This window comes from Cervus canadensis, chromosome 24 (assembly GCF_019320065.1).
Source record: "Cervus canadensis isolate Bull #8, Minnesota chromosome 24, ASM1932006v1, whole genome shotgun sequence".
NCBI lineage: Eukaryota > Metazoa > Chordata > Mammalia > Artiodactyla > Cervidae > Cervus > Cervus canadensis.
In genome coordinates this window covers 27,987,424-28,005,469 of record NC_057409.1, presented here as the reverse complement: position 1 = coordinate 28,005,469, position 18,046 = coordinate 27,987,424, and the positions used below count along the sequence as shown (strand labels likewise).

General features: G+C 42.9%; 1 protein-coding gene across 1 annotated transcript in view; it reads left to right on the top strand.

Moving 5' to 3' along the window:
- The window catches only part of LOC122426554 (sterol 26-hydroxylase, mitochondrial), a 39,199-nt gene that overhangs the window by 19,613 nt on the left and 1,540 nt on the right, over window positions 1-18,046 (top strand). The window contains exons 2-5 of the mRNA XM_043445558.1: window positions 12,374-12,564; window positions 16,756-16,955; window positions 17,041-17,238; window positions 17,387-17,559. Coding sequence (XP_043301493.1) covers window positions 12,374-12,564; window positions 16,756-16,955; window positions 17,041-17,238; window positions 17,387-17,559 — 762 coding nt within the window. The remainder of the gene's footprint in view (window positions 1-12,373; window positions 12,565-16,755; window positions 16,956-17,040; window positions 17,239-17,386; window positions 17,560-18,046) is intronic.

Below are 18,046 nucleotides of genomic sequence, written 5' to 3'. Positions count from 1 at the left end.
GAACATCTGGAAGTTCACGGTTCATGTACTACTGAAGCCTGGCTTGGAGAATTTTGAGTGTCACTTTGCTAGCATGTGAGATGAGTGCAATTGTGCGGTAGTTTGAGCATTCTTTGGCATTGTCTTTCTTTGGGATTGGAATGAAAACTGACCTTCTCCAGTCCTATGGCCACTGCTGAGTTTTCCAAATTTGCTGGCATATTGAGTGCAGCACTTTGACAGCATCATCTTTTAGGATTTGAAATAGCTCAACTGGAATTCTAGGAGCTTGAAGTCAGTCATTAGGTGATGATTTGATTTCCATGCCATCTCAACCAGCAGAACTGGTGTGGCTTTTACATCTGCTACTGGGAGCAACCAAACTTCTAGAGTCTCGTTAGACTTTTAGCCAAATCTATCTCCAGTTTCTCCTTTCCTGCTCCTTGTAAGAAGGGATCTCAGTCTATCTCTGAGGAGCTGACTGCCCTGGATGAATAAAGAGCATTTTATGTATGGTCACAACCTCCTGTCTTAGCCAGGCAGTTTCGCTTTCCTGGTGATACAGAAGGGAAAGGAACAATCATGGAATGCTTCTAAAAAATTGTATGGGGCTCTTTCCCCTTTAAAAGGACTTCCCTGGTGGCTCAGATGGTAAAGAATCTGCCCGCAGTGCAGGAGACCTGGGCTTAATCCCTGGGTTGAGAAGATCATCTTGAGAAGGGAATGGCTACCCACTCCAGTATTCTTGCCTGGAGAATTCCATGGACAGAGGAGCCTGGCAGGTTAGTCTATGGGATCGCAAAGTCAGACATGACTGAGCAACTAACACTTTTCTCTTTAACTCTAAGCACCAGTAGAATTCATTAGGCTCTCAGGACAATGGTCAAGAACTCCTGTCCCCTTGTTGCTAAGTACACCAGCAATCAGGTCCTGCCACTGCCCACTGGGATCCCATTCCATACTTTGTGAGTGGGCCTGCTGGGGCCCCACTTTCTTTTTTCTGAGAGGATGTTGTGACTCTATCAGCGTTGGGGAGGTGGTTGTTGTTCAGTCCCTAAGTTGTGTCTGAGTCTTTACAGCTTCATCAGCTGCAGCTTGCCGGGCTCCTGTGCCCTCCGCTGTCCCCCAGAGCTTGCTCAAGTTCATGTCCATTGAGTCGGTGATGCCGTCTAATCGTCCCATCTTCTGCTGCCCTTTCTCCTCCTGGCTTCAATATTTCCCAGCATCAGGGTCTTTTCCAACGAGTCAGCTTTTTGCATCAGGTGGCCAAAGTATTGGAGCTTCAGCTTCAACATCAATCCTTTCAATGAATATTCAGGGTTGATTTCCTTTAAGATTGACTGGCTTGATATCCTTGCAGTCCAAAGGACTGTCAAGAGTCTTTCTAGCATCACAATTCAAAAGCATCTGTTCTTTGGCGTTCAGCCTTCTTTATGGTCCAGTTCTCACATCTAATACCTAACTACTGGAAAAACCATAGCTTGGACTATATGGACCTTTGTTGGCAAAGTGGTGTCTCTGCTTTTTTATACTTTGCCTAGGTTTGCCATAGCAACCTCCTTTCCTTCCAAAGAGCAAGTGTCTTTTAATTTCATGGCTGAAGTCACCATCAGCAGTGATTTTGGAGCCAAAGAAAATAAAATCTGTTACTCCTTCCTCTTTTCCTCTTCTATTTGCCATGAGGTGAAGGGACCGGATGCATGATCTTAGTTTTTTGAATGTTGAGTTTTAAACCAGCTTTTTCACTTCCTCTTTCACTCTCATCAAGAGGCTCTTTAGTTCCTCTTTATTTTCTGCTGGTGGTTATCATCTGCATATCTGAAGTTGTTGATATTTCTCCCAGCAATATTTGGGAGGAGAGGGTTCAAAACCCCATGTAGTCCGTCCGTCAGGAGCAGTAGGGCAACACCCCTGGAGTATGGTTCCTTTTGCAAGTACAGTATTTATGTCAGGAATATACTGCTTTTTAGTTGGTAAAAGATAGCAGTTTTTCTTCGACTGCCAGAGGGATTCTGTATTCTGTATGTATTCCACCAACATTGTTTCCAGAAACCACTTGACAAGCTCACTTCAAACCTTGTTGGGGCTTAGCAGTCAACCCTGCTGAGATCTTTATCTTGCTAATCAAGATTTCCTTTCGGGGCTTCCCTGGTGGCTCAGTGGTAGAAAACCTACCTACCAACACAGGAGACACGGGTTTAGGTTCGATCCCTGATCCAGGGAAATCCGATGTGCTGTGGAGCAACTAAACCCGCGAGCCACAAGTATTGAGCCTGTGCTCCACAAGAGGAAACCACTGCTGTGAGAAACCTGCCCACCTCAACTAGAGAGAAGCCCCCCGCTCACCGCAACTAGACAAAGTCCATGCAGCAACAGAGACCCAGTAGAGCCAAAAATAAATAGATAAATAATATTATTTTTTAAAAAGACATTACACATTTAAAACTTTGGACATGAGAGGAAGTTTCCTAACATTTTGGAAAGTCACATAATTAAACATTGTATTACTGGTTTCACATTTTTGCCAAAGTAGTAGGAGGAATGGCCTCAGACTTCTTACTTGAAGAATCACTTTCCCTTTTGTTCTCTCTTCACTGTGGTTCTTGCCCCAAACTATTATAGTTGCTTTTTTTTTTTTTTTACAGAAACCCAGACACAGGGATGTAGAACAGGCACCTCAGGAATTCCACAGTGGCTGGAAGCCCAGGGGTCCAGGGCAGGCAGCCAACCCCACCCACTACCAGAAAGCACAAATTTGCACTTACTTTCAGTTTTCAGTGGCCGGTTATGGACAAAATAGATAGGACTGTGAGAAGACCCCCTGCGCCTCTGCAGGATGGGTCTACTCTCTCCTAACCTGGCCCCCCAACCCCCTCCACCCACCACCACTTTCCTCCTCCCCTCACACGCTAAAGAACACCCCTAAACAAAAGGGGTCACATGACTGCGATGCTGAGTTGTGGAGTACCAGGTTGTTGGGGAGCCCCTGCTAGACTGCAGGAAGAGATTTTATTATCTGTAGCTCTTTTCTAAGAGGGGAGAACAGCACAGCCACATTGGTCAGAACTCAGAGGCGATGGGAAACTCTCAGGATACCGGGACTTATGCTTGTCAGGAGATATAGGGGACGTAGGGAGGGAGATAGCTGGGTGACAGCTACATGTAGGTCTCCAGTTCTGTTATAGGAGGAAAGGGCATTCAGCCTCAGGGAAGGCTGGTGTGGACAAAAAATGTTGCCTGCCATATCAGTCAACACAGGATACTGTAGTCATCAAGTCATTGGCCACTGGAGCTGCCCGCAGCAATCGGCTGAGAGGGGAGCCAGGGTAGAAAAGAGCAGGATACTGGCCCTAGGTAGCTAATGTGCATATCAAAGGAATGATTTCAATGAGCCCAGACTCTTGCATATATGTGACAGGGACCGAATAAAGGGACAAAGTAGATAATTAAATAATTAATCCTACTCAGGGATTATAAGTAGAAAAAATATGGGATACCCCTGTTAAGTTAATGATTACTTAAAAAAGCAGGTTTACTTAACCACAAAACCGAGCAAGCTTGCTTAATGATCAACAACACCACGCGATAGAAACATGAGACATGCCCCAAGACAATGAAACAATGATGGCATGAGACCCACAGCCTGCCCAGTGAGCTCAGCAAATTAGGACATGCTCTCTGCACACATAAAAAGCAATAATTTGTGGGCCTAGCTTGACCACGTAAGGACATGAAAACTCCCTTGCTCAACCTGGAGGAGGAACTAATGGTGGAAGCGTGACGTCTACTCAAGAAAAACAAGAAGGTCTTCTTCCTCCACCCCACTTTTCCTTTGATTATAAAACTGTAGCCCAGTAAGTTCTTGGGGTATAGCATCCTCTCACCTGCCTGCTTGTAAGCCTCACAAACATCCCATTCTAATAAATCACTTCTCGTCATCACTTTGCTTCTTGCTGAATTCCTTCTGCACCGAGACATAAAGAACCACATGGAGCTCTTCAGAGAACCCTTAAAATGCCACCCAACTGTTTCACATAGAAAAGCACTAAGTTCATTAACTGCAGATGTCAGGTTTTCTTTAAGTAACAGTAATCTTCTGATGTCCCAACTACCTGGGTTTTGTTGCAAAAGCTGTTATATTTACTGTTTCCTCACTTACCTGTTTGGAGCAGTCCCTCAGAGCTATCTGAGAGGCTGCCTTCTGGGCTTAAGTCTTCAGAAATTTCACTGAATAAAACATAATTCTCAGCTTTTAGGTTGTGTATTTTTCTCAGTTGACACAGGGTTCAAGCCTTTATGTCTGCAGACACATGCAAGATTGGGAGGGTGTCACCGCCAATCTATTACCCAACAAAGTAACACAGCCCCTGTGCTGGAACTGAAACTAGGACAAAAATCTCCTTCCAGGCAATCCTTTACCCCTCAACTGAAATGAACAGGGCAGCTGTGGATGACTGACTTGAGATCAAAACCCATGACAATGAGACAGGCACATTTTTTTCCTATAAAATGACCCTTGTTCTAAAAAAAGGCAAGTAAATATGAGTTGCCTACTGATTATTTGTGATTACATAACACATTTAAAAGAATATCATTTCGACTTAGTTGAAGTAATTTGCAGAAGTAATACCTGATAAATTTCTCTATTTATTGTAGAGAAATCAGAAAATATAAAGACACAAAACAAAGAAAATCCAAATCTTCCATCTCAATACCCTGTACATATTAAGTGTCTGGCACACATAGGTGTTAATAAGCATTTGTGGGCTTCCCTGGTGACTCAGTGGAAAAGAATCCACCTGTTAATGCAGGAGACATGGATTCAGTCCCTGGTTCAGGAAAATCTCACATGCTGCAGAGTAACTAAGCCCATGTGCCACAACTATTGAGCCTGTGCCCTAGAGCCTTCTTGTGCATTGCAACAAAAGAAGCCACCACAATAGAAGCCTGCATGCTGCAACTAGAGAGTAGCCCCTGCTTGCTGCAACTAGAGAAAAGCCCACACAGCAATGAAGACCCAGCACAGCCAAAAATAAATAAATAGAATTTTTTAAAAAGCATTTGTGTAATGAATGCATAAATATACACATAGTCTTCAAGGTAAGTAGGCTTTAATCCTGCTTGTTTGTCCTTGGTGAATAGACTTCCGCACTTTCCCCATGCATCATCCACGTATGTACTTTTTGAATGAAAGCATACCATATACTCACTTTTATAACCTGCCCTTTACTGAAATATGAATATCTTTTACTGTCACTTGAGTAATAATTTTTAATGGGTATTGCATTGTGGCTACATGAGAATATACTGAAGCTTACTGTTATATGTTTAGATTTTTAAATGTATAAAGGTTTGGTAAATATGTCTATCACTAAATATCATGCACATCCTGAATTAGCTCCTTAAAATAAGTTCTAAAATGGAATTGGTGCAGTAAAAGATTTCATCCAGGCCTCTGATATGTATTAGCTGCCAAATCATCCTCCAGAAAAGTTATAAGGGCAACAGTTTTGTGCAATAGGGGGCATTCCCATTTCTAAAAGAAAGACTCTGCCAGTGTCTTCTTCCCAGAGCAAATAAACAGATGAGCAAACACCCCTTAAAACCTAATCTTTAATCCTATATAAGTAGCTGGCAAGGCAAAGGAAAGGTTGGTCTGGTCCTTTCTTCTTCTTGATTCACAAGAGAGGAAGTCTTGGAACCACAGAAGAGCCAACTCAGGGGAACACCCCTCACTCGCTTTCAGTTCTCTCTTTGCTGAGGGGAAATCTCAGCAGGGCCCTTTCTGAGCCTCTGGAGGTTTTAAGTATCACAAACTTCTAGGCTTTTTCTTAGGGGAAATTCACAAAGTATAAAACAACAAACCATTTTAAAGTGCACAATTCAGCAGCATTTAGTGTATTCTTAATGTTATAAAACTACTGCCTCTCTCTAGTTTCATAACTTTTTCAAGTTTTGATAGCCTAGAAAGAGACTCTGTCATTAGTCACTCCCCATTCCCCTTCATGCCACCCTTTAGTAAACATTAATCTGCTTTCCATCTTTATGGATTTGCCTTTTCACATATATAAATGGAATCATACAATATGATACCTTTTGTCTCAGCTTCTTTCAGTTAGCATATGTTTTCAAATTTCATCCAAGTTTTAGCTTGTATTGTACTTCCGTACTTTGCTTCTTTTTATGGCTGAATACTATTCCATTGTATGTATATCCCACAATTTGCTTATCCATTCATCAGCTGATGACTTTTAGATTGTTTCCACCTTTTGATGACTATAAGTAATCCTGCTATAAACATTCCTGTACAAGTCTCTGTGTGGTATATATTTTCATTTCTCTGGAGTATATACCTAGAAATGGAATTGCTGGATCATATGGTAATACTTGATGTTTGATTTTTTGGGAACTTGCCAAATGGTTTTCTACAGCAGCTGCACTATTTCTATTTTACCATCAGCAATGTACAAGGGCTTCAATTTCTCCACCTGCCTGCCAACAACTTGTTATATTCAGTTTTTTGGATTTAAGTCATTCTAGGGGATATAACCCCTGGAGAAAGAAATGGCAACCCACTCTGGTATTCTTGCTTGGTAAATCCCTTGGACAGAAGAACCTGGTGGGCTACAGTTCATGGGGTCATAAAAGAGTCACATACAACTTAGTGAATAAACAACAAGTGGATATAAAATGCTTCCTTTTTATGGTTTTGATTTTCATTCCTTAATGATCAGTGATGTTGAACATCTCTTTGTGTGTTTATTGGTTATTTGTGTATCTTCTTTGGAGAAATGTCAAGTGCATTCATCCTTTGAAAATTGGATTGTCTTCTTGTTGAGTTTTAAAGAGTTGTTTGTATATTCTGGGTATTAAACCCTTATCAGATATATGACTTGCCAATATTTTCTCTCATTCTGTAAATTGTTTATTCACATTCTTGATAATGTCCTTTGATGTGCAAAAGTTTTTAATTTTTATGAAGTCCAACTTTTCTATTTTTTTCCTTTTATTGCTCATACGTTACTGTTCAAATCTAAGAATCCATTGCTAAATCCAAGATAATGATGATTTACCACTGTGTTTTATTCTGAGAGTTTTATAGTTTTAGCTCTTTTATTTAGAGTTTTGATCCATTTTGAGTTAATTTTTGTATATGAAGTAAGGTGGGAGTCCAACTTCACTCTTTTGCACTTGGTTATCCATTTGTCCTAACACCATTTATTGATGAGATTGTTCTTTTCCCCCTGAATGATCTGGGCACGCTTGTCAAAAATGAACTGACCATAGATATTTAGGTTTTTTCTGGATACTCTTGATTCTAGTCCATGGGTCTATATGTGTATCATTATGCTATTACCAAACTGTTTTGATTACTGTAGTTTTGTAGTAAGTTTTAAAATCAGAAAGTATGAGTCTTCCATCTTTTCTTTTTAAATGTTGTTTCAGGTATTTAGGGCTCTTGCAATTTCATATGAATTTGAGGATTGGTTTCTGAGAAAAGCCCATGAAAATTTTAATGGAGATTGCGTTGAATCTGTAGGTCACTTTGGGGAGCAGTGCCATTTTAACAGTATTAAGTTTCCCAATCTGTGAACACAGGATATCTTTCCATTTATTTAGGCCTTTAATTTCTTTCAGCAGTGTTTTGTAGTCTTCAGTGTACAAGTGTTTTACCTCCTTGGTTAAATTTATTATTAGTAATTTTATTCTTTTGGATGTTATATATTAGTTTAATCTGGCTGCTGTAACAAAATACCACAACCTGGGTGTCTTAAACAACAAAAATTAATTTTTTCACAGTTCTGAAGGCTGAAAGTACAAGATAAGGTGCCAGCAGAGTTGATTTCTGGTGAGAGTCTTTTTCTAACAGGGGTAGAGTGGGCACATGCCCATTAGCTGGAGACTGTTAGTGTGACACCCTTAGCACAGTGGTTTGAGGTCCCTCTCTACCAACAGTGGACCTCACTGTGGTCCTTGTAGTAAAGGGTACAGTAAGAGGTGGATCGTGGCCTTCTTCCTGGGGCACTCCAGGCCCTCAGGCCTTGGGGCTGGTGGGGTGATCTAGAGAGGCCCAGGGACAGGCTGAAGGCTGGGGCTATGTCCTGAAGAGCTCTTGAGTCTTTGCAAGGGCCGCCCTCTGGCTGGGCCCAGGCTTCAAGGCAGCAGTGAACCTCTCCCCCATCCCCGCCTCTGCAACCTAATGGCAGTGGCAGTATTCATGGGTCACAGTCCATGGAGGCCTCAGCAACTGGAATATATGGACACTGCCATTAAAGTCACCTTCATCCAACTTCAGGCTCTCCTTTCAAGTTTCAAAAATAGGTACAGCTTAGATTGGTTATCTACTCCTAGGAGGTGACCAGAGGTCAGGGTTAAGTTAAAAGGACATTTCACGTCACTACTTCAGGTCCGTCTTTGTGGTTGGGGCTATTTTCAAAGAAGGGCGATTCTTGTGAGCTGGTTGGTATTTGCTACAACATGTATTCCTATTGATTCTATATAAATGATTGTCTCCAGTTATGTGAAAAGCCTGAGGGCCAGCTCGGTCCTGGGCGCCTGGCTCCCTCAGTGATGACAGCTGGGCTGAGCCTGGGAACCTGGCCCTGAAGGCACCATCAGCTGAGAACCGCCTCTTCGGCCAGGGGTGGGCACTGGCGGGAGGACCCAGACTGGGTACTAGATGAATGCTGCTGAACAGGGTAATGAGCCCACACAGGGACCCCCTCCTGTTAGCCAGGGCCTGGATCTGAGAGGGTGAAAGTTGAGCCATGGGACCTTGCCTGTTTTTCCTCAGAATAGAGAATAATATTTGTTTTGGTGGAGGTTTATAGGTACATGGTGACCTGACTGTGATCTGACCTCAAGAACAAAGGATCTGACACCAAGAAATTTTTTTTTTTTGGACATCAAGAAATTTGCAACAACTAAACCATGCCCTGGGCTTCCCAGGTGGCGCTAATGGTAAAGAACCAGCCTACCAATGCCGGAGATATAAGAGATGTGTAGTTCAATTCCTGGGTCGGGGAGACCCCCTGGAGGAGGACGTGGCAAGCTACTCCAGTATTCTTGCCTGGAGAATTCCATGGACACAGGAGCCTGGCAGGCTATGGTCCATAGGGTTGCAAAGAGTTGGACACGACTGAGCAACTAAGCATACATGCACAACCATGCCCCTCCTTCTCCTTCATCTTTCTTATAAAAGGGCTTTGCTGAAAGCTTTCAGGAAATTCAGGGTTTTTAAGGCCTGAGCCACTCACTTATCTCCTTGCATGGCCCTGCAGTAAGGATTTCTCTGCTCCAAATTCTGATGTTTTGGTATTTTTTGGCCTCTTTGTGCATTGGGCACACAGACTTGCGTTTGGTAACAGTTTTTCTGGTTTGCAGACAGCTACCTTCTCCCTGTGTACTTAAATGGTCTTTGCTTGGTGTGTGTATGTGTATGTTCACACACACAGAGAACTCTCTGATGTCTCTTCTTAGGAGGATACTTACTCATCCTACTGCATCAGGGCCCCAGTCTTATTTAATCTTACTTTCTTAGATGTCTCTTCTCTAAATACACACTGAGGGTTGGGGCTTCAACCCATGAGTTTTGGAGAAATGCAAACATTCAGTCCATAAAAGATGCTATTGTAATTAGCTATTAGAATTATTCTCTTAATTTCCTTTTCTGATTATCCTTCTAGGCTTTTTAAAATTAATGCCTGCCCCAGTGGAGCCCTTGTTACCAGTGTCCTATGTATCCTCTCCCCTGCTTCCTTTCTGACTCTGTCTCATAAACTCTGTTTTATCTGCAGCTTTTTATTCTTCCACTTGATTCGTTGGCAACTGCTAAATATTTACTGAGTGCCTGTAATGTGTTTATCAGTGTGTTTAGCAGTAGGGGAGGTATAAGGAAGTACAACATGGTCCTGCCCTTGAAAACTTTCAATTTAGTTAAAGAAACACACATCTACAAAATAATTTGGGAAATGAACTTCCTTGGTGGTCCAGTGATTAAGACTTCACGTTCCAATGCAGAGGATTTGAGTTTGGTCCCTGTTCTGGGAACCAAGATCCTGCAAGCACCTCGGGCAAAAAATCAATACATAAAATACAAGCGGTATTGTAACAAATTCAATAAAGACTTTTTAAATAGTTCACATAAAAAAAATCTTTAAAAAATATTAAGGAACCATTTATAAGTAATCCAATCCTTAACTATGTGACTTATGCCTTAGAATGTAAATAAACTGTAAAAGAGTAGGTCACAGCAGTATCCCCAGCCCCTAGATCAGTATAGGAGGAACAGGATATGAGCTCAATAAATGAGTATTAGATAAATTTAATACTGTCCATCTTTGGAATTTCACCTGGCAGAGGCTAGCCCTCCCATTCATCCTGGAAGATGATCCCCAGGGGACTCTGGTCTGCAAAGGGGCATTTAGATAGGACCTATCTGAGAACGCTGGGGCTCTCTAACTGGTTCAGGTTACGGCTTAATGGTAGGCTCACAGACATAGCACACATCTCTCAGCAAGTATTCTGGTGTCTTTCTAAAATAAGTTCTTACTAAAATAGATCCTTGTTAAGTTCCACCGAGTAAACTAACTGAGAAGAGGAGTATGAAGGAAGAGGGAAGAAAGCGATGCCTAGGCATGGGGGAAAATGTCCCAGAAAATTCCAAACCAATAGCCAGGAAGTGGTGCCAGGAGCTTTGGATTCCAGGCAAGAAGTGGTGCCCAAGCTTATTGATCTAGTCCTTTAAAATATGATTTTTTTCTGATTCCAAGATGAAGGTATAATCCTTGAAAAACAAATCACAGTATAAAGAAGAAAGTATATCTATAAACCATGACTCAGAAATAAGCATTGTTTGCATCATTATATAAAAACACTACATGTCGTTTTACTTGAACTTAACAGAAGGAAAAGAAATCAAACTTCAGATAAGAACCTAGTATTTAATGTCAACAGTAAGACCCAGTAAAATTGATGATTCTAGGGACTATGAGTTCTATAATTTGCATAATAGATCTCTTCTCTATAATTAAAAAAAATGTTTATTTATTTTATTTTTGGCTCTGTCAGGTCCCAGCTGTGGCATGAAGGTTCTCTGTGGTATCTTTCAGTACGGTGGGCTGGCTTCTCTCTAGCTGTGGCACACAGCTTGGTAGTGGCGGCAAGTGGGCTCAATTGCCCTGTGGAATGTGGGATCTTAGTTGCCAACCAGAGATCAAACCCGCGTCCTCTTCATTGAAAGGCAGATTCCTAACCACTGGACCACCAGGGAAGACCCTTGTCTCCATAATTATAATGTTTCTTTTATAGAAACCCTTTGGACTAATTTTGATATTGGAACACATCTGATCCTCTTAAAACATATTCAGTAACAGATTATGAAAGAAGTGTACTTGGGAAACCACTATGTTTCATTTTATTTCAGTTTATAGGTGTAATTTAGCTAATAAATTTAATCTTAGTATTTCTGGATTTTTTTTAAGTTTTACCTCCCCCTGCCAAAACATATTATTTTCTCCCTTATTTTCAACAACTATAAAAACATCATTCATTGCTATGTCAATTTCATAGATGTTATGTGTCTCAACTCTCAAATGCTTTAGAAATTCTAAAATAAAATAGAGAATTACTTTCCTTAACACAGCTAATAAAATTTTTTATTAAAAAAATTCATACCACATAGTTTACTTCATACTTACAACTTGATTTTCTCATTCAGCTTCTTATTTTTCCTGGCATTTCTAATTGTGTTTCTTTTTTCTTACTGGTTACACGAGATGCTTATCTGCTCATTGGAAGCAAACTGCAGGAAATTTAAATGCCTTGTATGACAGGAGGTACAAGAAATTCAGGTTGGATCCCTGGGTTGGGGAGATCCCCTGGAGTGGGAAATGGCAACCTGCTCCACTATTCTTGCCTGGGAAACCCCCTGGACAGAGAAGCCTGGCAGGCTACAGTCCATGGGGCTGCAAAGAGTCAGACGTGACTGAGCAGCTGAGCACACACATATGAAGGGGCCATAGACATTCTACTACACGGCACTAAGGGCTCAGTTTCCCTAAAACCCTGGACCCCCAATATCCATACCTCAGCATACTCTAGTTTACCAGGTATCTCATTTTTCCAAAATTCCTTTCTTCTAAGATCTCAGTTCCCCCAGTTCTGCCAGCTACTCATTGCTCTCAATACTTTGTAACTCCTGTGTAACTGTTTTTCCCAGTGTTCTCCCTTCAAGACCACTGGTCCATCCCCGCACTGCCTCCCACACAGTGAGTTTTGCCCAGCCCACCTGCTCTGGTGTGGCCATCGGACATTTCCTCTGTCCTGTTTCTCCTCCCCAGGAAGTGCCTGCTTGCCTCGGCCATGATGACTCAGCTTTGGTTGAACCCCACAGGTGCTGAACAAGGCCAAGTACGGCCCAATATGGATAAACCGAGTAGGGCCGCAGATGCACGTGAACCTGGCCAGTGCCCCACTCCTGGAGCAAGTGATGCGCCAAGAGGGCAAGTACCCAGTACGGGACGACATGAAACTGTGGAAGGAGCACCGGGACCAGCAAGGCCTGTCCTATGGGCCCTTCACCACGTGAGCTGGGGCCAGAGGGACTGGAAGAGGGCCCCAGAGGGCCAGGCCCAGGAACAGTGACACTTGGCAGCCAGAGGATAATGGGCAGAGTAGGATCTCCCTGTGTCCTCTGAGCCTGAGTCTAGAAAAAAGCCTGTGTGTCTAGAAAGCGGTGGTTGGGCTGGACTGAAGCCCGTGTACCATTCATTGGCTTTTCCACTAATGTATCCTATAACTATGAACAAATGAATAATATACCCTCCTTGGGCTTATGTTTCTTATGTATAAAATGGGAAGCTTGAATTACAGTATCTCCAAGGTATCTTTCAGACCTTTCAAGCTCCATGATTCTGTATTATGGTTGAAAATATACTAACTCAAATCGTACTGGGACATATTTACTTATAGTTGAAAAAAATTAACAGCAGCACCATATTAGTTGGGAGGGCTCAATTTAATTTTAAGAATATTTTCAAAGTTATGTATTATATGCTTGTTGTTGGTTATAACTTTCATGGATGCTCTCAGCACAGAGATACGTGTAGGTTTTAGCCTCAAAGTCATACCTAAAAAAGTTAAGATTATTTTGGCAGTGACACATTGAAAGATGAGCTGAGTGTATTATATATTCAAATACCAATTAAGGTAAATAACTGAGAATCATTGGTGATAAACCATTCCCAGTGCCACAACTTGTAATTGGATATATTACACGCTTCTTTTTGCTATAGTGTGTTAAAAGAGCTTCCAAAACAATGAATGGCTTTTTATTTTCCCTAGCTGTCTGACATCCACATTTTTAAAGTCATTTTTTTAAGGGATTAAAGTTGATCCAGGTGGTTGAAGTAATAGCAACAACACTGATAATAACTAAGTGTTTGTGACATGCCAGGCATCAGGCGAGTCTCTTTACATTTATTATTTCATTCTAACCTCACAACAAGGCCATGAAGTAGATAGTATTATTAATCCCCATTTTACAAATAAACAGGCCTAGAAGGGTTTGGTTTTTGCACTACTTGCCAGAAGTGACACAGTGAGTGGTGACATAGATATCTCTGATTCTGGAATGCAAGGACTTACTGCCTTGACATGTTTGGAAAGGAACAGGCTGGTTGGAAGGTTCATTTTCTATGCCTTTGATGCCTGTATATTTATTCCGTCATTTCTTAACTTTCTCTTTTCCTGGTTCCTTCATAGGTGGGTGGCTTCAGAACTTAATTCCTGGGTCCTTTTTTCTAAGTTCTGAGAAGAGAATAGAGAATGTTCTTTAAGAGCTGTTTAGCCTGATATCTGACCTTGAGGGCAAGATTTGGGTCTCAAGGATGCTGTACAATATTTGGGACCCAAATCTTGCCAAGAGAGTAAATCTTTGAAGTTTATTTTTTATGGTGACAGATGATCAGTTCAGTTCAGTCGCTCAGTCGTGTCAGACTCTGTGACCCCATGGACTGCAGCACGCCCGGCTCCCCTGTCCATCACCAACTCCCGGAGCTTACTCAAACTCATGTCCATCAGTTGGTGATCCCGTCCAACCATCTCATTCTCTGTCGTCTACTTCTTCTCCCACATTCTTGTCTTATTATGGTGATCATTTTGCAATGTATTCAGATGTAAAATCATTATATTGAAACCAATATAATGTTATATGTCAATTATAAATCGATAATAATAATAATAAAAGATTTGGGTCTCAGTTTTTCACCAGGTCAGGCCATCACTGGACTTGATGGTTCAGATTTAGAACTGGAGCTAAACATGTATATATATATACCCCTTTGTGATCTATTATACCCATTTCCTCTAAAGCCAGTTTCCTAAATATGTTATACAATATATGTATTTAAAAGCTATTTTGCTAACCTATGAGACTTTTTTGTTTTAACATATATATATATATTTAAAACCTCATTTTCTGAAGCATCTTTTCCCCAAGAAATATTTTAACAATCACAGAAAGGTTCTCATTTAAGTTCTGCAAATCTATTCCTATTGTTGGGAGAGTTTTACTCTTGGAGAAGCACCCAAAACCTGAAGTTCCAATAAGTAGGTCTGTTCTGGTTTTCTTTTCTAGCAACACTTTTAGTTTACGTTTTTGCAGTTTTCCCCAACATAAGATATTGCTAGTGTAAAGAACCTACCTTCCAATGTAGGAGACCTAAGAGATGCGTGTTCAATCCCTGGGTCGGGATGATTCCTGGAGGAGGGCATGGCAACCCACTCTAGTATTCTTGCCTGGAGAATCCCATGGACAGAGGAGCCTCGTGGGCTCAGTCCATGGGGCCGTAAAGAGTTGGACATGACTGAAGTGACTTAGCACACACACCAATATAAGAAAGAAAACTCCTAGGGTTTGAAGTTCATTTATTTATTTGTTTAGTTTGTTTTTTAAGGTTCATTTAAGTAAAAATATATTTTTCAAATTTATTGAAGTATAGTTGGCTTACAATGCTGTGTAGTGCTTAGTCACACAGTCATGTCCAACTTTTTGCAACCCCATGGGTGGTAGCCCGCCAGGCACTTCTGTCCATGGGGATTCTCCAAGCAAGAACACTGGAGCATGCCCTTCTCCAGGGGATCTTCCAAACCAGGGATCAGACCCAGGTCTCCCACATTGCAGGCAGATTCTTTACTGTCTGAGCCACCAGGGAAGCCCAACAGTTCAAAATAAAAAACCTGATTCTTGCCTTAATACTTGTAAATGTTTTTCTTTTCTAAAGACCTTATGAGTTTTTAAAATTCAAAAGTAATATTTATTGTAAAAATTCCAGTAATAAAATATTGTCTCCCTACCCCTTGGTCCCGTCTCATCCTCCTAAGTAATCCTGACAATTTGGTGTATATTCTTATCTTGTTGTTGTTGTTTAGTCACTAAGTTGTGCCCAACTCTTTGTAATCCCTGGACTGTAGCCCTCCAGGTTCCTCCATCCATGGAATTTTCCAGGCAAGAATACTGGAGTGGGTTGCTATGCCCTGCTCCAGGGGATCTTCCCAACCCAGGGACCAAACGTGCATCTCTTACATCTACCAGCATTGGCAGGTGGGTTCTTTCCCACTACCGCCACCTGGGAAGCCCTATATTCTTCTCTGTGAACATACAGATATGCATGTAGTTATATAGGGTTTCCTCTCTTCCTCTTAAAATTGTGCCATATTGTACTTATTACCCCACATCTAGCTTTTTAAAAATTGACCTGTACCCAGCTTGCTTAGGAAAGGTAACAGGTTGGGGGGACCGCTGAAGATGGGAGTAGCCCCTGAACATTAAGCCCCTTGAATGGGAAGTGTGTGTCCATCCACATGAGCATCCCTGTCTAACCAGGGTGAGGACCCAACTGCCTACTGCATGGCTGTGGCAAGAGGACCTGGAGCATCAGACAGATAGCTCTCTCCATGTCCTTGGCGCCTTGAGCCTAACAGAGCACAAAGGTCCTCTGAGCACCTCAAGAACCCTCAGTTGCTCTTCTTTTATCCCTCATCCTCGACACAGAGGGACCAGAGCCACTGTAGCTTCATAGCTCATTTCACATACAGAAGATTATAGAGTTGTGTCATACTAAGATAATCACAGTCAACATTCATTAAGTATTCACCCATTTGCCAGGCACAAATCTAAGCATGATAATTATCCTACTAAGATAGGCGCTCTTGTTATTCCCATTTTACAGAAGGGAAACTGAGGCACAGAGGAGTTGAGTCACTTGCCTAAGGTCACTCAGCCGACATCATCTGACCTATGATTTGACCCTAGGCAGATTGGTTCAGAGGGCTTCCCAGGTGGCACTAGTGGTAAAGAACCCGCCTGCCAATGCAGGAGACGTAAGAGACGGGGGTCAACCCCTGGGTCTGGAAGATCCCCTGGAGGAGGACATGGCAACCCACTCCAGTATTCTTGTCTGGAGAATCCCTTGGACTGGAGGAGCCTGGCTGGCTATAGACCATAGGGTCGCAAAGAGTCGGATACAACTGAAGCGACTTAGCAGGGCACAGGTTGGTTCAGATGCCCACCAACTACTTCCTTTATGCTGTTAGTGAAATTCTGAAGTTTTGTGATTTGAAGATTCTGTCATTTGAGAGTTTGTGATTCCATAATTCTAGGTCTAGGAGTCTGAGATTTTCCTTAACTCTATAAGGGTCTCAGGGTGGGAAGATATCACCTAATCCAGTCCCCACCAGATACTGACATTGATGTCACTCTTCCATCGTCTGCAGGATGGGAGAGCAGTGGTACCGGTTGCGCCAGACTCTGAACCAGCGGATGCTGAAGCCAGCCGAGGCTGCGCTCTACACGGATGCGCTGAATGAGGTGATCAGTGACTTCATGGCTCAACTGAAACAGCGGCGGGCGGAGAGCGCCTCCGGGGACCACGTGCCTGACATTGCTCACCAATTCTACTTCTTTGCCTTGGAAGGTACTCTGGTGGGGAGAGGGGCCGGGTGGCGTGGGTCAGGGGTAGGCTGTACTCTCCCTTGATGATGGCCCCCATGCACCTCCAGCTATTTCCTACATCCTCTTTGAGAAACGTATTGGCTGCCTGGAGCGCTCCATCCCCAAGGACACCGAGACCTTCGTCAGATCTGTCGGGCTCATGTTCCACAACTCTCTCTTTGCCACCTTCCTGCCCAAGTGGACTCGTCCCCTGCTGCCCTTCTGGAAGCGTTACCTGGATGGCTGGAACACCATCTTCTCTTTTGGTGAGGAGTCCAGGGGAAGAAGTGGGGGCATGGGTCCGAGGGTCAGTGTAGTAACAGCCCCCAGTACTCTCTCCCAGGACTTTCTCCCTCAGTACTTGGAGAGCATGGCTTTTGACTGCATCCTCCCGGTTCTCCATTGTCCCTGTAGGAAAGAAGCTGATTGATCAGAAATTGGAGGAGATAGAGGCCCAGCTGAAGACAGGGAATCCAGAGAAGACCCAGATATCTGGTTATCTGCACTTCCTGCTGACCAGTGGACAGCTCAGTCCTCGTGAGGCTGAGGGCAGCCTGCCCGAGCTGCTCTTGGCTGGAGTAGACACGGTGCGTGAGAGGGGCGGGCACGGAGGCCAGGGCCTCCCAGCTCTCATCCTGGGCCTGTTCCCCACTATCCTCCACCTGAGCCTGACCTTCGTCCCTCCAGGTACCTGCTTCTCTTTCTGTAATGTGGATTTAGAGCTGGAAGGAAAATGGGGGTCGTTCAACCTCGCGGAGGTGGCCGAGGAGTGGTTCCAAGAGTGTGAGGGATTCGCTCACTCCCTGGAGCCTCTCTGACAGCTGGGAAGTTTCATCTCACACCTAATCTCCTCCTTCACGCTGTCATCTAAGCAGAGAGTGGAAGAGGTTGCCCATAGCACCTTGTTAGTAGGGCCTCTTTCGTGTGCTTTTGTCCTGTTGGGTTTCTCCGTTAGTCTCCTATGCTGTTACAGTGTGATTCTCTATCATATCGGTCCTTATCCTGCGTGAAGCCACACTGAGCATTGGAGAGAGGGTCCTATAAACCCTGGAGTCTAATCCCGCTGTGTAAAAA